Source organism: Plasmodium sp. gorilla clade G2 (genome assembly GCF_900097015.1).
Source record: "Plasmodium sp. gorilla clade G2 genome assembly, chromosome: 13".
In the NCBI taxonomy this organism is placed as follows: domain Eukaryota; phylum Apicomplexa; class Aconoidasida; order Haemosporida; family Plasmodiidae; genus Plasmodium; species Plasmodium adleri (nom. inval.).
In genome coordinates this window covers 2,565,304-2,589,339 of record NC_041705.1, presented here as the reverse complement: position 1 = coordinate 2,589,339, position 24,036 = coordinate 2,565,304, and the positions used below count along the sequence as shown (strand labels likewise).

Sequence of the window (24,036 nt, the reverse complement as noted above, 5' to 3'; positions counted from 1 at the left end):
TATATTACTATTTATGTTATTTAAATAATATAAATAATTCAAACATTATATATAATATATGTTATATACCTTTAATATTTCGATCATACAAACCCTAATAATGTTGTATGTAGTTCTTAATGTTATTATTATAAGAAATCAAAATATTCAATTTTATACTATATAATTTTTCTACCTATTATATTTTCACTTTAAAATATATAAAAATATTTTAGATATCTTCGATAATATATAATAAAAAATAAATTAAAAAAAAAAAATAAAATAAATATATATATATATATATATATATATATATATATATATATAATATATTATGTCATAATGTATTTATTAATATATCCTTGTAAACCTTTAATGATTTCGTCATTTATTAAAAACATAAATATTATACATATATATATATATATATATATATATATTTTATCAATATTATTATATATTCATTTATTATTATATACTAATTTTTTATAATATACTAATTTCTTATTATAATATAAATTTTTTTTTTTTTTTTTTTTTTTTTTTTTTTGTGAAGTGGTTTGCTTTTGCTACACTTTTTGTAATTTTGACTTTTATTATTTAACACTTTGATTGTGATCCCATAATAAATTAATAAGAAAAAAAAAACATGTGTATTCAAAAATAAGATTTGTTAAATTAAATATATGTTAGATGTATATATATTTTTTAAGACATTTCTAAAGGAAAAATTAGTAATATTAATATAATTTCACATGTTCATAAATATATATATATTTAAATTATATGATTTATATATGTGTATTATATTTTTAATATTTACACCTGATTTTATTTTTCACACATATGTAAAAAAAAAAAATGAAAAAAATGAATTTAATCATTTAGCAAATTATTCATATAATATAAAGCAATAAGGTACAATATATATATATATTTTATCATATATTAATATATTATTTATAATATTAATAATATTATTTTTTTTAAGTCCCCTCTAAAATTATTTTGTTTCAGTTTCATTCATAATTCACAAGTATTATATATATGTAAATATATATATATATATATATATATATATATTTTTTGTTATATATTTATTATTTATGTGAATGAATTTGCTTTTCGTTTTTGAAACAAAAAAAGAATGTATCCACTATACTATGAGAAAAAAATAGTAAAGAAATTGATAGAACAAGATTCCTTAATAATATTAGCAGATGGATTTAATGAACTAAACATTTTAGCAATTTTTATATTTTATTATCAAAACAGATGTTTATGGAATGAGCAAGATATATATAACGATAACATATTTTTTGATTTATTCAATTTGAATAAATATAATAAATCATATGACAAGGAAGATGTAGAATTGATAGAGGATGGTGGACAAGCAAATATAAATAATCAAACTACAACAAAATATACAGTAAATAAAAATAAAGCCCAAAATGATAATGAGATAGAATATTATATCGACGATTCAGACAATTCAGACAATTCAGATAAATCAGATAAATCAGATAAATCAGATAAGTCTGATAAATATAACAAGTCTAACAAATCTGACAAACATTCCATTACTACCAGTAGTAGACAGACAATTGATAACATGTTTGATAGCTATAAATATAAGGAGCAAAATAATGAATTACAAAAAAATGACAATCAAATTATATTATTAGACGACCATGAGGAGAAGGAAAAAACAGAAACAAAGAAAAATGACAACGATAATAAAAATAATAATAATAATAATATTGATAGTTACAACAATGTGTTTAATATTTTAAAATCACAAAATAATAATTTAAAAGACATATGTAACCCCAATAAACTCATTTTTATATTAAACGTCACACCTAAGGAATACAATATTTTTTTGAAATATCAACTATCCTTATATGAACAGATTAACGAAATAGATGAAAGATATAATGATAAAGTAAAAATAAATTATTTCAAAACTGAATATATAAGAGATCAGAAATCACATGAAAGAATAGAGATGTACATAAAGAGAGGTGTATATTTCATTTCTTCAAATGTGCTATTAATAGATTTATTAACATTTAAAATAATTCCTGAAATTATTGATGGGATATTTATTTGTAAAAATCATAGATTGATATATAATATGAAAGAAATATTTATTATCGAGTTATATAGAAAAAGGAATAAATTTGGTTTTATTAAAGGTATAAGTAATAATAAAAAATTAATAAATCATCAACATATTGTTAATTTAGCTCAAAAATTATTTATGAAAAGAATTTATTGTTATCCACGATTTCATAAACATATACATATATCTTTAAATAATAAATTTCTACAACCACATATATATGAAATTAATCTTGATATGCCAAATGTTCTTTTAAAAATAGAAGAAAATATACTCAATATTTTACATTACCTTAATTTAGAAATAAAAAAAAATTATAATTTTCATGATTTTGATTTAAACCCTTTATTATATTCTGAAAATCCAGAATCATATGTACTTAGTTATATTAAGACAAAAACACTTAATTATAATACTAAAAAATTATTAAAAGAAATTATTACATTAGTTAATATGTTATGTAATTTGTTTATATATGATTCTCTCATATTTTATAATTATCTTAATAATTTAAAAGAAGCAGATAAAGAATGTATTTGGTTATATTGTAATGAGGCTAACGAAATTTTTTATTTATCAAGAGAAAGAAAAGATTTTTTTTTAAATAAAATGAATATATTGATTGATCCAAATGATATAAATACTATAAATAATACACAAAATATTATTAATGTAATACAATATGATAATAATTATTTTCATAAATCTTATCAAGTTAAAAAAGAATTTAATCAATTATATAATTGGGTATACGAATTAGTCTTTAATAGAGATATTGAAAAAGACCAGTATGAAAAGATACGTGAACAGAAAGAAAGGATCAAAAATAAAAATATCATGAAAAAAAAATTTATATTAAATAAAAAGAAAAAAAATAAACAATCAAATACAAAACATGTTAACGATAACATACATATAGAAGACATAACATCTATTATATCAAACAATGATGTAAATATGAAACATTCTAAAAATAGTAAAAATAATAGTAATAGTAATAATAATAGTAATGTTACAATAAAAAACAATAAACGAAGAAAAATAATTAATTCAAAAAGTTTTAATCATAATAATAATATGTATAATTTAATAAAAAAAGAAAAGGATGATATTATACAAATAAAATCTTCAGATAGTGAAATTAATAATATTAATAATAAAAATAGTATTATTAAATCAAATGAACATATAATTATTAATGATCACAAAGAATGTAAAAGCGAGATGGATAATATAAACGTTGATCAAACGAATGATAATGATAATAATAATAATAATAATATCTTAAAAATGTGTACAAATCAAAGAAAAATAAATGAACATATGGATAAGATAGAATATCCAATAGTAATAATAGTTGATAATTTTTATATGCAAAAGGAATTCTATAATTTGCTTCTTCACACAAATGACGACAAAGAAGGAAGAAAAAGAGATAATAATGAAAATGAAAATAAAAGAAAAGATAAAGATGAAGATAAAATAATTATCCCAAACAATAATAATAATAATAATAATAATAATAATAATAATAATAGTAATAATAATTACAATGTTGATGGTAATACTCAACAGTGTCAGAAACATTTCAATGTACTTATCAAAGCAGAAAAAGAAAATAAAATCACTGATATTTATATTACAGACGATTCAGTCAGTTCTGATGAAAGTTATAATAATAATAATAATAAGAATCTGAACACGTCAAATAATTCAGATATTTTCTGCTTACAAAATAATCCATTTAATATACCTTACGATATGATTAAAAATAAAACACATAATCTGAAATATATAAAACCACATATATATATTTTATGCATAAATAAGAACTATGAAAATATTTATGCTAAAGATAATTTCGTTCAAACGTTTCATCAAAAAATTGATGCAATTCATAAGAAACGAGATAAAGAGAACAATATAGAAGAAGAAATTAAATTAAATAAACAAAATAAAATAGATGAAAAATGTAAAAAAAAAAAAAAGAAAAAAAAAGATAAAGAAAAAAATAAAGACAAGCAAAATGAACAAGAACAAAATGACAAAAAAAATATAATTAGTAATAATGAACATTTAGAAGATGATAATTTTTTTGAAATAAATGAATATTGTGGAAATTTAGATTTTTTAGAAATATTTCTAATTACAATTAAACCTTATCGTATAATTTTAACTACTCTTGATTTAAATATTTTTAGGAATATCGAAATATATTGCGCACGTCTCTTTCAATATAGTATATACCAATTACATGAAGAAGAATATTTTAAGGATATCATGAAGTATGAGAAAGATAATTTTATATACGTTAAACAGAATGAAAATAATATTAACAAAACAGATCATATAATTAAACAAAATGACAATAATAATAATAATAATAAAATTCATATGGATAATAATAATTATAAGTACAATAATATCAATAAGGATACAACCTATAATAATAAATACCAAAATAATTTCATCAAAACAGAAATGAATCATGATCAAAATAAATTAAGAGATAAAAAAAAAAGATCAAAAATAATACAAAATGGAGGTATAAAACAATCAATTGATTTATTCACCAAATTAAAAATATGGAATGATATGTGTAATAGTGTAGAAGTCTTTTTAATATTCTTTAAAAATAATATACATTACAATAAATATTTAAACAAAGTTAAAATTGAAAAATCCAATTGGATAACTTTTCTTGAAAATCGAAATAATTTACGTTTTGAATTAGATAGAAATGTATTTAACAAAAATGAAGAACTGTTTAAAAAAGTTATAAATTCATATTTAAATTTTCAAAAAAGATTTAAAGATAATAAAAAAAATATAACAAATTTTAATCAATCCTTATGTGATGAATTTAAAAGTTTTCAAGATGTTAAAATAGATGAATATGCTATAGAAAATAATAATGTTTTATTAGATAATCATTATAACAATTTTATAAGTATGGAAGAAGAAGAAATTTTTATCAAAAATTATCAAAATAAAATGAATAAAAATATTTCTTCTTTTACATTTGATGAAAAAATTATACAACAAATTCAAGAAATTCTACAAAAATTCTCTATAGATTCATTTAATCTTAATTTTATATTATATAGTATTTTTAATAATACAAAACCTATAGTTATTGTAGATATAAGAGAATTAAAATCTGATCTAACATATAAATTATATAAAAGTAAAATGCATATTATACCTTATTCTTTATTAGTAGGAGATTATATTCTAACCAAAGATATATGTGTTGAAAGAAAATCAATTATCGATTTAATACAATCATTAAATAATAATAGATTATATAATCAAATAAATCAAATGTCAAAATATTATCAAACATATGTATTACTCATTGAATTTAATAATAAAAATTTATTCTATTTTGCATCTTTAAATGATAAAAATTCAGTATACACAAAACTTATTATGATATGTATCCAGTTTCCCAAGCTCAAAATATTATGGAGTCCCTTTTCTCTTTTTACTGTCAAACTTTTCTGGTCATTAAAAGTTAATGCTAGCCAACCTGATATTTTTAAATCACTACATATTGATATGACCCTACAAAAAAGTGTTCGAGAGCAGTATATTATGAGTAAGAATAAGCTAAACAAGGGAAAGGATCTCACCAACGATCAAAATAGTTCAATAGATAATAAAAAGGAAATTAGGGATGAAGAAAAAGAAGAGGATAATAATAATACAAAGACAGACGAATTGGTAGTCCAAACAAATGAGGAAGATAATGTAGACAATAAACAAGAGACATATAAATACGAAACAATATATGATCTTTTTGATAAAAATTTATATAATATACAAAATATAGAAGATGATGATAAAGATATAAAAAAGGTTCAAAATGTAACTAATTGGAATGCAATCGAAATTTTAAAAAGTTTACCAGGGGTAACTGAAAAAAATATGCATTATTTAATAAATAATATTAATTCATTAAGAGATTTGTGTGATCAGACATTAGAGCAATTGGAAAATTATATGAGCAAATCTAATGCTAAATTGTTGTATGATTTTTTAAATGAAAATATATCATAAAAATTAAAGGAAATATAACATATATGGATAAAATATATATATATTAATATATCCATATTTTTAATCATTGTTATTTTTTTTGTGAACTTATTATATATATATATATATATATGTGTATAATTTCTTTTTATAATTAAATTCTATTTCTTAACATATTACTAATTTGACGTTTTCTTTTTTTCTCCTCTAATTAATATATAATAATAATAATCTTAACATAATAAAATGATTATCTTATGAAGTGTGTGAACAAAAAAAAAAAAAAATTTTAATGAGACAACACTTATATTATTCAATCTGTCCATTATATATATATATAATATATTTTTATTTCTTTATTTATATTTATTTACACCCTTTGGGGAAATAAGTAAAAAAAAAATTTTAATTTTATGTAATATATATATATATATATATATATATATATATATAACAATATAAGCCTTATGAAACAAAATATACATTCAAAAAAAACAATAAAATAAATAAATACAAATACATGTTTTCATTTCATATAATTCTTTTGTTTTTATCTATTACTTAGAAATATGTTAATTATCTTGTTCGAACAAATAATACATAGCATAAATGGAACATTCACATATTAAAAAAAAAAAAGAAAAATACTACATAGATATTATAATCCAAAAATTTTGTTTTATTATAGATATATTTATCTTTATCATTCTTTCCTATTTTATTTTTTTTTTTTAAATAAAAAATTGCATATTTATACTTGCAATATATATATATATATATATATATATATATATATTATATGGGTTCTTCAAAATAATATAAAATACTTCATGTTATTATATTATGTATATAATAATATATTTTCATATTAAAATGTATGAACATAATAAATTTATTATATATAAAATATTATCTCTTTATTTTACACAACTGTGATTTAATGTTTAACAATATAAATTGAAATAAAAAAATAAATAAATAAATATATATATATATATATATATATATATATATATATATTTATACATATTTATATATATGTATGAAGAAAAAATTTTGTACGAAACAATATTTTCATTTCTATTCTCTTTTTTGATTCATTAAAAAACATGACATTCCAATATAATATGGAAAAATAACAAGAAAAAAAAAAAAAAAAATTAAAAATTAAATTAAGTATTAAATATATAACAAATTAATAATATATATAATGTTATATAATTGATGAATTACCATATTTATGTGATTATAACAACAATCAACACATATTAATTTTGTTTTTATTGTTTTGTTTTATCGTATTATTATCAATTTCTTATTATTACTTCCATGATATATAAATCATAAAAAATGTAACTCATAAAATAATGACACACAAACAGAAAAATTACCATATAAAAATATATATGAATCTCTTATATATGTTTCCATTTTATTTTTAAAATAGTTACATTTGATTATATCGTATAAAATGTAAAAATATATATATATATATATATATATATATATATATAAATATATCTATTTGTGTATATTTTTTTTTTTTTATGTCCTTATTTTGATGTGTACTAAATAATAATTATATATTTGAATATATATATATATATAATATATAATTGGCTTATCAGTCCAAAGAAAAACACAACAAAATAAATAATAATATCATTTTATCTAATACATACATATATATATATATTTTTTTTTTTTATTGACTTATATATTTTAATATATAGCTATTTATATAACCATATTTATACCTTTTAATATATATATATTCATTTTATGGAAATATCAAATAAAAATGAAGAAGAGAAAAAAAAAAATAAAAATAAAAATAAAATCTTAGCATGTGGACTAATTTCTGGGATACTCACAAAAACGCTGTTTGCTCCCTTCGATCGTATAAAATTGTTTTATCAAATCCAACCTATGTTCAATCAATATAAAAAAGAAGAAAAAGTAAATATAGAAAAAGAGAAACAAAATTATCATAATAAAAAAGTATCAATTCTTAATCATAATATTATTTTAAAAAAAAAAAGTAATGTAGAAAATAAATTAAAATCAAATAATCAACCAGATTTATACATTTCCAAAAATTATGAAAAAAAAAAATTACCATACAATTTGGTGAAAAGACAAAATGTCGTGTTTCTTAATTTTAAAAAAAAAATAAATTCATTGAAAGGAATAAATAAAAGTAAAAATAAAACAAACAAAATAAACAAAATAAACAAAATAAACAATAATAATAATAATTATTATTATTATTATAATTATTGTCGAGCGACAAAAAATCAAAATACAAAGCATGACTTTTTTTCAACATATATCAAAAATGTTGGTAGGAAAAATACAAATAAGTATATTCCAAGTTATTATAATATTTATAATAGCCCTCATAAAATGTGTAAAAAAATCCTACTTAATTATTATCCAAACATAAATCATATTAACAATAATATGAAAAATATAAAACATATCAAACTTGTAAACAAAAATTATAAAAATTTATATGGTAATAGAAATGATAATATAACATACAATTGGGGGAAGCAAATAAAATCTATTCCAAGATCATATATTAAAAATCAACAGTCATCAATAAAATATCGAAATATTATACAAAGTTTTTTTTTTATTATAAAAGAAGAAGGTGTTTTAGGCTTATGGAAAGGTAATTTTGTTAATACCATAAGAGGTGGAATTGTATATTCAGCTAAATTTGGAACTAATGATATAATCAAAGACAAATTAAAAAAATCCAAAATAAAAGAAAAACAAAATGTTTATAATAATATGGATACACAAGAAGAGACTTATCAAAATAATAATAATATTTCAACAAACAAAAATAAAAATACATTTAATTATTATGAAAGTATAACAGCTGGATATATTTCTGGAATTATACAAAAAACTGTTTCATATCCATTAGATTTATTAAGTATTCGTATGGCTTTAGGTGTCAATGAAAAATATTTAACAAATAATTCTGATACTTTATATAAAAAAAAATCACTTATTAAAATGATATATGAAATTATACAAAAAGAAGGATTTTCTGGGTTCTATAAAGGATATATTCCAACATTATTAACAGGAGTACCATATGTTACCTTACAAATGTTATTCTTTGATTTTTATAAAAATTTATTCCAAACATATTCATCAAATCATTATAATAATATACCTACATTAGCTTTATATTCATCATTAGCAGGATCATTAAGTAACCTAACGTCACTTATTATTGTTTTTCCAGGTGATACTGTAAGAAAAAGAATGATGAATAATGGTATTGATAATAAAAATTATATTTATAAAAATACATTACATTGTATAAAAAATATTTATTATGTTGAAGGAATTAGAAATTTCTATCATGGATTATTTCCATCAATGTTAAAATGTATACCTTCAGGTGCTATACAATTTATGTCATACGAAATATTAAAGCATCTCGTCTCAAAAAATTAAAATATGCAAACATAAATTTTTATCTGTTACAATATATATATATAATATATTTTAAAACATTTCTATTTATAATTAATCACAACATAATTTCAATTTTGTAAAAATTTTCACAAATGTATGTATAAAAAAAAATATATATATATGAATATTTTTTTTTTTTTTTTTTTTTTTTTTTTTCTTAATATATGATTATATTTCAAGTATTAAATTTTAATTACACTTAAAAGATTAAAAATAACTATAAATATAGTCCTTATATTTTTTTATTTCAAATTATTAAACCCTACAAATATTCATTTTTAAATAACTTCATTATAAATATACATATGTATATGTTTTTAAACATATTAATACATATGTTTATAAAAAAAAAAATACCCAATAATTGTAACCATTTAATGTGTATATATATACTTATTTCTTTTACAGGTATGAACTATATAATATATATATATTTATATATATATTAAATATATATTCCATACTGTTCTATATCCCCCGTTATAATTTTTTTTTTTTTTTTATAAAATAAATATATTACAATATACTCTCCATATTTAAAATATCATAAAAAATTAATAAATATATAATTAAATAAATAAAATAAAATAAATAAGATTTATCAAATTTAACAATATATAACAAATATAAAAAATATATCTTAATATTTTCCCATTCATATAATATATATATATATATATATAATTTTTTTTTTTTGTTTTTTTTTGGATGAAGAAAGAAAAATAATAAGAGATTACATAAAAAAAATATGACATAAAAATTGTATAACATAATAGTAACATTTTCTTCATTCTATAATATTATTCATATGGCAATAAATTATAATAAGAAATATAGTAAAGTATAATATATATATATATATATATATATATGTAGAATAAGGTAATATAATTTTAAATTTTATATAACATTTTGTACTATTCATTTTATCTTATTTTTTTAAACTGTGAACATATCATGATGTAGATTATATTGTATGATAAAAGCAAATAAAGCCAGACACATTTGTTATAAAATATTAAATATATATATATATATATAAACATACATATAGAGCTAGCCAACAGTGTGACTACATATTTATAACTTATTCAAAAGAGGAAAAATATAAACATAAATCATATAAATATAAAATATATATATATATATATATATATATATATATACAATCTTATTAATGTTATATTTCCCCTTTCAACACTCTTAAACATACTTTATAAAATATTTACAATATAGTTATCTACATATTTATATATATATATAGTAAAAAAAAAATGGAGAAGTCTTTAGATTTGAGTGCTTTTAATAAATCTGACAGAGATAAAATATTGAAAAAAATAAACAAAGCAGAATATGAAGATACTATGAATACATATAATTCAATTGTAGAAAGATGTTTCAATGAATGTATTACATCTTTTCGTTCTAAAGAATTAGATAATAACGAAAATAATTGTATATTAAATTGTGTCAAAAAATTTTCCATCTTCTCACAAAGAATTGGTATGAAGTTTACACAAAATTTGAATAATGAAATGCAAAAGAAAACATAACAAAAAAATATAAAAATTATAAAATAAAAAGGAAACAAATACACAAAAAAACAAACAAGGAAGGAAGAAGGAAGGAAAAGTAAAATAAAATTACATATTATTATATAACATTACATAATATAAAGTAACATAGATATACAAAAAAAATTAAAAAAAATTGTTACACGTTAATTATTTATTCATATATATATAATATTTATTTTTTAAAAATAAAATAAATAAACAAATTAAAATAAATATTTTTAATTATATGTACACATATATATATCCCATATATATAATTTTTTTTCTTTTTTTTAACATATTAAATATATATATATATATATATATATATATATATATATATTATTTATTTGATATAAATATTTTAAAATCTTTTATTAAATAAATTACTAGACACGTGGAGATATATACACTCATCATTATAAGATGGGAGACTTTTTATATGATATATATATGAATTGAGAATTTTTTCATTTTTTTTTAAAAAAATATATGTTAAGAAATACTTTGAAAAATTAAAAATAAAAGAAAATGTCTTCTTTGGTAATACATAAAAATAAATTCCATCCATTTCGTTTTGATTTTGACTGTTATTTTCACTTTTATTTTCACTTTCATTTTCACTTTCATTTTCACTTTCATTTTCACTTTTATTTTCACATTTGTTGTCGTAATAATATTTTAGAGCCTCTAAAATATTACACATATGTTTTTCTTTATACATAAGTTCATATAATGGTTGATGCAATGTAAATTTACCTATAAGTTTATAAATAATATTATCATTAAATTGTAAGATATAAAAAGCATATAATATTCTTGAATATAATATATAATTTAGTTCTGACTTTATAAATATATTACATATATCTTTTAATATATTTATATTATTAACTAATACAAATGCATAATATTCTAATATATATACAATATTATTTATATATATATATTTGGATCCAATATTATTATTTATATTATATAAATTATTTTTATAATAATTTTTTTTTTTTATATTTTCATAATCAATATAACTAAAATTAACATAGTTATGATCTTTCATTTTATTATAATTACTTATGATTTTTTTGTTATCAATAATTTTTTTTCTTTCTTTATTTTTATCATTTAATATATCTTTATGTGAATAATCATTAGATTCTTCATAATTTAATTTACTCATATCATTGTCTAATTTTTTCTGTATATGATAACATAAATTATTTATATCATCACTTATTACATTTTGATTCCCATCTTCAACATTCTTATAATATTTTTGCACAGATACTATGTGGTCATGGTCATTAGAATTATTATCATATATCATATTACTAATATTATTATTTGTATTTCTTTCATTTATCATATAATCATTAAGTTTATCTATAAATTCATTTTCCTTTATAGAAAAAAGATGTAATGCCTTACAAAACAAGCCAATATCATTCATATCAAAAAATTTATAATATTTATAAAAAAATTCAAGAGAATAATAAATTAAAGGACCATGTTTATGACCACATTTACTATATGATAATAAAAAAGAACTGACTAATGACGGACAAAGTTTTGTTGAATACTTTCCAATAGATTCGGCAATCTTTTCTAACATATATTTATTATTATTATTATTATTAATATGAGATAAAGAAGATGATAATAAACACAATGACATAACATTCATATGTTTTATATGTTTTCTAGTTATCATTTCGATATTCTTCAATGTATTTTGTATTGTATATAACATATTCATATTATAAGAATTATATTTAATATAATTTGTCTTTTCCCTTATTTTATCTAATTCATCAGATTCTGCTAAATATTTATTTTCTATTTGTTTTAATTCTTTAGAATATAACACTACATTCTTATCAGAATTATTATATACATTATTCATTCTATCATTATCATCATTTAATTTGTTATTTAAATTTTTTACTACATCTGTATAAACAATATCTTCCTTATTAATAAATATTTCATTCGCACTTTTTATCATATTCAACAATTCCTTGTTTCCTTCAAGCACTTTATAATTTTGGATACATTTTCTTTTAACATAAGATAAGAAATTATAATAGATAGATATATATTTAGATGATTCATTTATAGTAACTTGACAATTAAATCTATGTATTAATGTACTAATAAGTATAGTATTATTTATATGGAATTTTTTAAAAAATGAAAAAACCACACATAGATGAAAAATATTCATATTATTCATATTCTTTGATATACTATATAATAATATAGTCATATAATTTCTAGATATTATTCTCTTCTTATTAAAACATTGTATTAACATAATTAATCTTTTTATATCAATTTTATGGAAATTATGAAATATCCTTTTCTCAATTAAAAAAAAAAAATTATAATCGAAATAATTTAAATTAGTATAACAAAAATATATATCTATTAATTCTTCAAAATTAAGTATATGCATATTATCAATTAATATTTCTTTAAAATAACAAAATAAATAATAATCTTTACATTTTATAACAGAAAACTTTTTTAACAATATTAATATTTCCATATGTCTTATCTTTTCTTTATTCATTAATAAATTCAAACAAATATTCTTTAAAAATTCAATGTTCTCATTTTTTAATTTTATATATATATTTAAAATATCTATGGTCTCTTTAATATTACAATTTTGTAACATACTAAATGATTTATATAAAATCATATTTTTCCTATTTTCATTATTACAACTATTAACACAATTATTATCAAAATAGCTCTTCAAATTTTCAATATAATCATTCTTATTATTATCATTACTAACATTCAGATTATTTATATTATTAACTACATTGCTATGAACACTTTTATAAAAATTAAAATGATAACATACCTTTCCTTTATTTTTTAAAAATAAATCGCATTCTTTACATCCCCAACGCTTCAAAAATATGTGGGCCATTCCACAAAAAAAAAAAAAAAAACAGGAAAAATGAAAAATATAAAAAAATAGATGTATATATGTATGTAACGTAAATATATATGAATGTATGATAATACAAATATGAATAAATAAATATATATATATATATTATTAAATTCCTCACATTTATTTTATTTTATTTTATTTTATTTTTTTTATCATTATCGTGATATCATTTTAGATGTGTAGGTATAAATAAAAGAAAAGAAAAAAATTTATATATATAAAAATACAACTATAAATAGGAATTAAAAAATTTCTCTATATTTTAATGTTCTCTTTTTTTTTTTTTTTTTTTTTTTTTTTTTGTGGGTGTGAGTGGTAAAATATTCTCTTCAATTATATACATATTATATATATATTAATTATAAGGTATACTTAAAAATATATACATAAATATTCTTTTAATCATTTTATAAATATAATTTTTGTTTAATGCTTAGAAAGGCTAAACATAACAAAATTTAAAATATAATAATATTTTCTTTTTTTTTCTATATTTTTTAATATATATTAAATTCAAACACTAACAAAAAAAAAAAAAAAAATAGAAACATACATATATATATATATAATATTATATACATATAATTATTTATAATATATATACATAATTATTTAGTACGTATATCATTTTCTTATATATATATGCATATTAATTTTTTTTTAATTCACCTTAGAATTTTACTGTGCCCAATAAAAAAAAAAAAAAAAAAAAAATAAATAAATATTATATTTGAAAAATAATTATACATTTATAATATATATAATATATATATAATATATATATATATAACATATTATTTGTATATAAAATAACAAAAAATATATTAGTAATAAATAACATTAAGGACAGCATTGAAATAAATGATAATAATATGATAATATTATAATAATATATTGTTATATAAAATAATATGTATTATTGTAATATATATTTTTTTTTTGTTTTTAAATAATAAATCTAACTGTGTAAATATATATATTATATATATTTTTTCCTAATATATAAAAATATATATATCAATCATATATATAATATATATATATATATATATGACATTTTGATGATCCATATTTGTTATTACATAAATATATTTTTGTTTTTGTATAAATAATTTTTTCATTTGAATTAGGTAAAAATGAAAATTAAAAATAAAAAGAAAGAAATATTAGAAAGGAAAAAAAAAGAAAACACCAAATTTTTAAGGTATGTTAAAAATAATCAGAAATATGAAAAATTCCAGAAAGCTATTTTATTGAATAATAAAAATCAAAGGATAAATAAAAAAGTACCTCCCAATATTAAAATAAAAAATAATAATAATAATAATAATAACAATAATAATAATAACAGCAATAATAACAGCAATAATAACAACAATAATAATAATAACAATAATAATAACACTAATAATAAAAATATTATTAATGAGAATTCAATAAATTTAAAAAAAAACGATGAATATATTATTGAACAAAATACATTTTATAAGGCATATAATTATATTTTCGATAGAGGAGAAAAAGAAGAACCTTTAAATGAGCAGCAAGAAAATCTATTTTATGATTCTTATTTAATATATTGTAACTTTGATTTGTCATCAATATATAATATAGGAAAACACTATAATTTCAGCATGTAACCATAAATATAAACACACACATATATATATAATATATATAATATATATTTAATTTAATTTTTTTTTTTTGTTATATGTTACTTATACTTATTAATATATTTACCCTAATTATTTTTTCCATATTTTTATAGTTATCTCAGACACTCCTATTACTCATCTGTTCTAATATTAGTAAATGATAATAGCGAGAAATGGAAAAAAATAGCAATCGAAAATAAAATGAGAAAAATTAGAAAGGTAAAGTCAAAAAAATGAATAATAAAATATAAGATAATTTTTAATAATAATCATACTTAAAAAAATGAAACACAAGTAGCATAAACATATATACATAGATAGAAACAGACATAGACATATACATAGACATATACATAGACATATACATAGACATATACATAGACATATACATAGACACATACATAAATACATACATACATAGACACACACATATACATACTTACATATATATATATATATATGTATACAAATTCATGTTTATATTTTCTTTATATTTCCATGTATTATAGGTTATGACATATGATAAATTTGAAGCTCATTATAATAAAGATGATTTATTAAATGAAATTACGAGCAGATTTGATTTATATATATTTGATGCTTCGATTAGGAGCAAAAAATATTCACATATAATTTCCAAAATTAAAAAGCATAACAAGTAATATAAAAAAAAATAAAATAAAACAAAAAAAAAATAAAATAAAATACATATATATTTATTTATATATTTATTTATATGTGATTTTTTTTTTTTTTTTTTTTTTTTTTTCTCTTATTGTAGAAATTTTACTACCTTACAATTGAATGAAGATAATTTTGTTGACGATGTAGATCGAGCCACTAGAAAAGCTTTTGCTGATTTAAATAAAGGATCAACACAGTAATAAATAAATAAATAAATATATATATATATATATAATCATGTTTATAATATATATTCATATCTTTATATTTTTATTTTTTTATTTTATTTTTTTTTTTAGCTCTATTCCTATTGGTTTTCTCAATTTGGGAAAGGAAAAATTATACGACAATATACAACAGTAAGAGAAAAGAAAATTTTAACACATCAAAATAAATAAATATACATATATATATACATATATATATATATATTTATATGTTATAATTTTTTGTAGAGCCACCAAAAGTATGCTTGAATTTTATGAAGAAAAAAATGTATCAGTTGTTTCTATCAATTTAAGATATATGAGCATGACAATACCCTTATATATTCATGCTCTAAAAAATATAATTCATCCTGGATATTATTAAAGTTAAAAAAAAAAAAAAAAAAATTATAATTTTAAAGAATGGAAAAAGAACTTAAAAATTGATAATATATGTATCTCCTCAAATATATATATATATTATTTCCTCCTTTAATTTTTATAAAGCATTTTTACACACAAAACATAGTGACAATTTTTCGGCAAGATTGTTGAAACAGTGGGGATGATAAACAGATAAACAATTACTACACCTTTTATCCTTTTAATAAAAAAAAGAAATATAATAAAAAAAACATTACAATAAAGTAATTAATATATTTTTTAATAAATATAAAATTTAAAAAATAAAACAAAAAAAAAAATTATTTACCTCTACAATTATTGCGTTATTACACAATGAGCATTTATCCAAGTTGTTCAGGGGAAAAAATTTTATTAAATCCTTTAAAAGAAGAATAATAAAATTATTTATATATACCTAATATATATACATATATATATATATTATATTTGTGTCTTACTGTGAAAAAGCGTATCCCTAGCTTGAGTTCCCCTGACTCTTTTTCAATCCATTTATAAAATATCAATTTATCCACTTAAAAATATAGACACACAAGCATACAAAAAAAAAAAAAAAATTTATACATGTTTAAACATAAATATATTAAGATATACACATATATATATATTACATATTCCATTTATAATTCTTATTTTTTCTTTTCTTTTCTTTTTTTTTGTTTTTGTTTGTTATATATATATATATATATATTGTTACATTTATATATATATATTTCATTTTTATGTCATTTTTCAATTTTTACGTATATTTTTTTGGGTATGAGCATTTTTTATGTTTAATTGAGAACATAAACTTTGATATGTAGTATCCCCTATGTCAATTTTTAAATATTTATTATTACTAATAATATATTCGATAATTAAATAATATAAACTTATTTCATTTTTTTTAAATTTTGAGTTAAATATATATTCTTCTTTGACATTTACAAAAGGTTCATTTTCTTTATTCACAGATTTATTACTAGGATTTCTCATTCTTTCAGAATTTAATATTATATATTCTTCACCTTTTATTAATTCATTCTACAAAAATATGTGATGGCAACAAAATAATCAAATAATAAATAAATAAATAAATATATATATATATATATATATATATATATATGTATTCATACATTAACTATAAATCCAAGAGGTTCTAATTTTTCATTCATATGATGAATAATTTTATTTATATCCCCAAATTTGCCCATTAAAGTATACACATCTTTTTCCTTTATGCACTACAAATAGAAAGACATCAAAAAGAAAATATTAATTAGAACAGATATTAATGGTGTTAATATAAGAAAAAGGTATTAATAAAAAAAAAAAAAAAAATGAAAGATAGGATTTATAATAATATTTTATATATATAGTCACATATATAAATATATATTTCAAAAAAAAAAATAAAGGAACCTTTTCTTTAATTAATAACTGTGATAGAATTTTTGAAGCCCATTCCTCTTCCATATTTAAAGAATAAAAAAAAAAAAAAAAAAAAAAAAAAAAAATTAATATACTATTATTATTCAATTGAACATTTTACCAAAAAAAAAATACTTTTACATTAAATATATATATATATATATATATATATTCTAATAAGGTGTAAAAGAATACATTCAAACTTGAATCGTAATTATATTAACAAAAAAAAAGAAGCAAATATAAATAATAAAAATATTATAATATATATATAATACATATTTTCTTTTTTATGTTAATATTTTTAATTATTCTATTTGAATTTTATTATTTTTTATTATTTTCTTTCTTTTTTTTTCCTTTTTTTTTTTTTTTTTTTTATTTTGTAGCTGTGGCATATGGTATTAAATTATTTATATAATATATTATAAATAAAAACATATAGGTGCTTTTTCCAATGATCATTTTTTTTACAATATAAAATATATCCTCCCTTATATTTTATAAATATATATACCTATATATTATACTTTTATTTTTTATATAATGCGAATTAATATATATTATATAATACACTATTGTATATATTTATATATTATATATATTCATAAATAATAAAAAGGTATATATATATATATATATATATATATATATATATATATATAAATTAAATTCATTATTATAATATAAATATTATATATTAATTATATTGTTTTATTTGTAAGATATAATAAATTGGTGTAAGTTTTAAAAAATATAAATATTATAAAAATATAATAAATAAAATATTACATTTATACATATATATATATATAATATATATATAATAAATATTATAATAAAATCATATAATATTTTGTTAATGAAATATAATAAAATAATTTTTTAAAATATGATTTTTTTCTTTTCAAATGATATATATTTGAAATATTTTTATATTATATCTTCTTTATCTATAATATTTATAATATATATATATAATTATGTATATTTATTTATAACATAATATAATAAATGAAAAAGAAATAATTTGTCAAGTTTTTTTTTTTTTTTTTTTTTTTCATATGAAAAAGAAAGATATCTATAAATATATATAATTTCTTGATATATTTTTATATCTTTTCATATTTTTATATTTTTCCATTTTGTCAACTTTCCTTTTATTTTCCATATACTTCTGATAATTTTATTTATTAATTTATTTATTTTTTTAACCTGTTATTTTTACAATTTACGTGTAGAACAAATAAAAAAGGAAAAAAAAAAAAAAAGGATCAAATTTTAGTTCTTTTTTTTTTTTTTTTTCTATTAATTTTATGAATATTTTATAATATGAAAGAACAAATTATAAAACCAAATTTGTAAATATATATATATATATTTCATATTATTTATATTGTATAAATTTTTTTTTATTTATAATTGTATTGTTATATTATTCATTCATACATGTATCATCTTGAATGTGATCTCTACATTTTGGTAAAAATATACCATTAATATAAAACTTGATAAAATTGCTTTTATTTTATTATTTATTATTTTTTTTTTTTTTTTTGGTAGTTAGAAGAAAAAAAATTTAAATAATTATATTGTAATTGAATAACTTTTTCTCTTAATTTTTGTTATCAAGTTAATTTTATTAATGACTCATTTTTTTTGAATTGGACAAAAAAAAAAAAAAAAAAAATACGCAAGGAAAATAATATGAAATATTATAATAAATATATATATATATATATATATATATATATATATATATATATTTTATTGTATTGTATTTTAATTTTTATATTTTTTTTTTTTTGCTCAATTAAATTTTTAATACTGTTACCACGTGCCCCCACAGAGATTTAAATTTTTCATATTTTATTATATACCATTTGACAAAATATGAAGAAGAAAAATAAAGAGGATTTATATAAAGAAAACAAACTAGAAGCTTCAAAATTAAGAATAGCTATAGTAAGCAGTGATAAATGTAAACCCAAAAAATGTCATTTAGAATGTAAAAAAAATTGCCCAATAGTAAAAACAGGAAAATTTTGTATAGAAGTAGATCATAGTTCAAAAATTGCATACATAAGTGAAACTCTATGTATAGGTTGTGGTATATGTGTAAAGAAATGTCCATTTACAGCTATATCAATTATTAATTTACCTAAGGATATAAATAAAGATGTAGTACATAGATATGGTCCAAATACTTTTAAATTACATAGATTACCTATTCCTAAGCTTGGCCAAATTTTAGGTTTGGTTGGAACAAATGGTATAGGTAAATCTACAGCCCTAAAAATTTTATCATCAAAATTAAAACCTAATTTAGGTAAATTTAATAACCCACCTGAATGGAGAGATATTTTATCTTTTTTTAGAGGTAATGAATTACAAATATTTTTTACAAAATTACTTGAAGAAAAACTTTGTCCTATTATTAAACCACAGAATGTTGATTTAATACCTAAACAAATTAAAGGAAATATTTTAGAAATTATAAATAAAAAAGATAAATTTAATCAAAAAGATAAATATATTGCTGAACTAGATTTAGAACATTTATTAGATAGAAATGTAGAAGATCTAAGTGGAGGAGAATTACAACGTTTTGCTCTTCTAATGTCCATAATTGGACAAACTACTAATGTTTATATGTTTGATGAACCTAGTAGTTATCTTGATATAAAACAAAGAATTTCTATGGCAAAAATTATTCATAAACTTGTTAAACATGATAATTATATTATTGTTGTTGAACATGATTTATCTATATTAGATTATCTTAGTGATTATGTTTGTTGCCTATGGGGTAAAGCAGGAGCTTATGGTGTAGTCACATGTCCTTTCTCTGTAAGAGAAGGTATTAATATCTTTCTTGACGGTTTTGTACCTACTGATAATTTAAGAATACGTGAAGAATCACTCAATTTTAAATTAGCAACAGATCAAGATGCAACAGATGAAGATAAAAAAAGATTACATTTTTATAATTATCCAACAATGGTCAAAACATTAAACTCTTTTTCATTAACTATTGACAAAGGACATTTCTCAGAATCAGAAATTTTTGTTCTATTAGGACAAAATGGAAGTGGAAAAAGTACATTCATACGTTTATTTGCTGGACTAATTAAACCAGATAATACAGAAAGTTTAGCATTTCTTGAATCTCTAAGTGTATCATATAAACCACAACAAATACAAGCCAAATTTACAGGAACTGTCAGACAATTATTAATGTCAAAATTAAAAGGCTTATATAATGATCCATATTTTAATAATGAAATTATTAAACCTTTAAAAATAGAATCTATACTAGATAACCAAGTTCTAACACTATCAGGAGGAGAACTTCAAAAAGTTGCTATCATTGTTACATTAGCCAAAAATACAAACATTTATCTAATCGACGAACCATCAGCCTACTTAGATTCAGAACAAAGAATTATCGTATCCAAAATTATTAAAAGATTTATACTTAACACTAATAAAACAGCATTCGTTGTAGAACATGATTTTATTATGGCTACATATTTAGCAGATCATGTCATAGTTTTTGATGGACAAGCAGGAGTAAACACAGTCGCTAACACACCACAAACACTAGCAGCAGGTATGAACAAATTCTTAAAAATAATTGACGTCACATTTAGAAGGGACCCTACAAATTACAGGCCAAGAATAAATAAATATGACAGTGTAAAGGATAAGGAGCAAAAATTAAACGGTACGAAAATAAAAAATAAAATAATAAATATACATAAATATAAATATATATATATATATATATATATTTTATCTCTTCAGGTACATATTTCATCATTGATGAGTAAAATGATCAAACACATATCCTAATCTGGCTCTAAGAAATTTAAAAAGGTTTTCAAAATGTTTAACAACATATATAACTTTTTTTTTTTTATTTTATAAAATATTAATATTTTATATCATAAAAATGTACAGGTATTCCATATATTATACATTGTCCTATATATTATATAATACGTATATTTTTTTTTTTTTTTTTTTTATATTTTTTTTTATATAATAAGGTTATTAATAAAAAAAAAAAGAAAATTTTAGTTTGAGTATAATAAAGATTATTAATTTTTCATATTTGTTATTTTATTTATTTATATTCCTTTAATATTTAAATTAGAATCATAAAAATATTTTTCATTTTTATTCTTTTATTCTCAATTTCGTTTTCTTTTTTTTTTTTTTTTTTTTTTTTCTTTATTGAATTATAAATTATGTTGTATGTATATTTTAAATATTATTAATATATATATATATATATATATATAGTTAATTTTCAAAATAAATATTTTTTGGTTTAATATAATTTTTTTATTTTATTTTTTCTTTCGATTTTTTAAGTTTGTGCACTTAAAAATTATGACAACATATAATAAAAACCTTTTAAATATGAAAATATATAACTTCAAAAAGGAATAATATTATTATATTATATATTTTACATGTATATGTTATTATATATGTATATTTTTGTATCATATATTTTAGGATATATGAACCTGCAACATTATATATCGCTATATAAAATTTAAAGAATTGGTAACATCATATATATTATATATTATATCGTATCTAAAAGAATTATACGAATAAAAGAATAACACCATATAAAATTATTATACAACTTATATTTCTCTTACACAATTGTTTTTTTTTGGTATATTTATATATATATATATATATATATATATATAATATATTATTTATCAGTTTTTAATTATATATAAAAATTAGATATTATAATAATATTAAATGTGTATAAAATTAATCATAATAATTTTTATTTTTATTTTGTTATATTATTATTATAAATATTATTATTTTATTTATTTTTTTCTTATACAATAAATAATCTTTATTATAACGTTTAAAAAAATATATTTTTTATATATATGATGTATTTATTTATGTATATGATTTTACATAGAAATAATAAATAAAATATATAATATATATTATATACATTTTTTTTTTTTTTTTTTTTTTTTTGTTATATTTATAAAATATTTATATATATTACATATATAATATATTTTTACATATATTTTTTTATAACACGAAATTATTAATTTATCCTGTTTTTTTTTTTTTTTTTTTCTTTTTATCCTTACATATATATATATATATATATATATATATATATATATATATTTACATAATTTCATGTATTTTTACATATATATTTAATATTATTTTATTTTTTTGTTTTGTTTTCTTTTTTTTTTATAATTAATAAAATATAATTTTTTAAATAATACTACGCTTATAATGAAAAGGATATTATTTGTATATTAATGCAAAAAAAAAAAAAAAAAACGTATGATAAATTTAAAACATCCTTTTTTTTCTTTTTTTCTTTTTTTTTAATTATATATATATTTTGCTTTATATGAATATATATCTATAAATATAATAAAATACACATATTAATATA

General features: G+C 17.3%; 7 protein-coding genes across 7 annotated transcripts; 5 read left to right on the top strand and 2 right to left on the bottom strand.

The window, feature by feature from the left end:
- Window positions 1-1,129: 1,129 nt before the first annotated feature.
- Window positions 1,130-6,172, top strand: PADL01_1367700 (DNA repair endonuclease, putative; the record flags this gene model as incomplete). Its single annotated transcript, XM_028684256.1, has 1 exon — window positions 1,130-6,172. The coding sequence occupies one exon, from the start codon at window positions 1,130-1,132 to the stop codon at window positions 6,170-6,172; it is 5,043 nt and encodes a 1,680-aa protein (XP_028540352.1).
- A 1,761-nt stretch (window positions 6,173-7,933) lies between these two features.
- Window positions 7,934-9,631, top strand: PADL01_1367600 (mitochondrial carrier protein, putative; the record flags this gene model as incomplete). Its single annotated transcript, XM_028684255.1, has 1 exon — window positions 7,934-9,631. One exon carries the CDS (start codon window positions 7,934-7,936, stop codon window positions 9,629-9,631), a length of 1,698 nt encoding a protein of 565 aa, XP_028540351.1.
- A 1,295-nt stretch (window positions 9,632-10,926) lies between these two features.
- PADL01_1367500 (mitochondrial import inner membrane translocase subunit TIM9, putative) lies at window positions 10,927-11,205 on the top strand (the record flags this gene model as incomplete). Its single annotated transcript, XM_028684254.1, has 1 exon — window positions 10,927-11,205. One exon carries the CDS (start codon window positions 10,927-10,929, stop codon window positions 11,203-11,205), a length of 279 nt encoding a protein of 92 aa, XP_028540350.1.
- Window positions 11,206-11,572: 367 nt separating this feature from the next.
- On the bottom strand, window positions 11,573-14,149 carry PADL01_1367400 (conserved Plasmodium protein, unknown function; the record flags this gene model as incomplete). Its single annotated transcript, XM_028684253.1, has 1 exon — window positions 11,573-14,149. The coding sequence occupies one exon, from the start codon at window positions 14,147-14,149 to the stop codon at window positions 11,573-11,575; it is 2,577 nt and encodes an 858-aa protein (XP_028540349.1).
- Window positions 14,150-15,312: 1,163 nt separating this feature from the next.
- On the top strand, window positions 15,313-17,109 carry PADL01_1367300 (conserved Plasmodium protein, unknown function; the record flags this gene model as incomplete). The annotated part of the gene is made up of 6 exons (XM_028684252.1): window positions 15,313-15,812; window positions 15,948-16,053; window positions 16,344-16,492; window positions 16,616-16,714; window positions 16,818-16,877; window positions 16,974-17,109. 6 exons carry the CDS (start codon window positions 15,313-15,315, stop codon window positions 17,107-17,109), a joined length of 1,050 nt encoding a protein of 349 aa, XP_028540348.1.
- A 770-nt stretch (window positions 17,110-17,879) lies between these two features.
- On the bottom strand, window positions 17,880-18,608 carry PADL01_1367200 (conserved Plasmodium protein, unknown function; the record flags this gene model as incomplete). The annotated part of the gene is made up of 3 exons (XM_028684251.1): window positions 17,880-18,173; window positions 18,269-18,376; window positions 18,555-18,608. 3 exons carry the CDS (start codon window positions 18,606-18,608, stop codon window positions 17,880-17,882), a joined length of 456 nt encoding a protein of 151 aa, XP_028540347.1.
- A 1,848-nt stretch (window positions 18,609-20,456) lies between these two features.
- PADL01_1367100 (RNAse L inhibitor protein, putative) lies at window positions 20,457-22,396 on the top strand (the record flags this gene model as incomplete). Its single annotated transcript, XM_028684250.1, has 2 exons — window positions 20,457-22,290; window positions 22,371-22,396. The coding sequence occupies 2 exons, from the start codon at window positions 20,457-20,459 to the stop codon at window positions 22,394-22,396; spliced, it is 1,860 nt and encodes a 619-aa protein (XP_028540346.1).
- Between the last annotated feature and the right edge of the window lie 1,640 nt (window positions 22,397-24,036).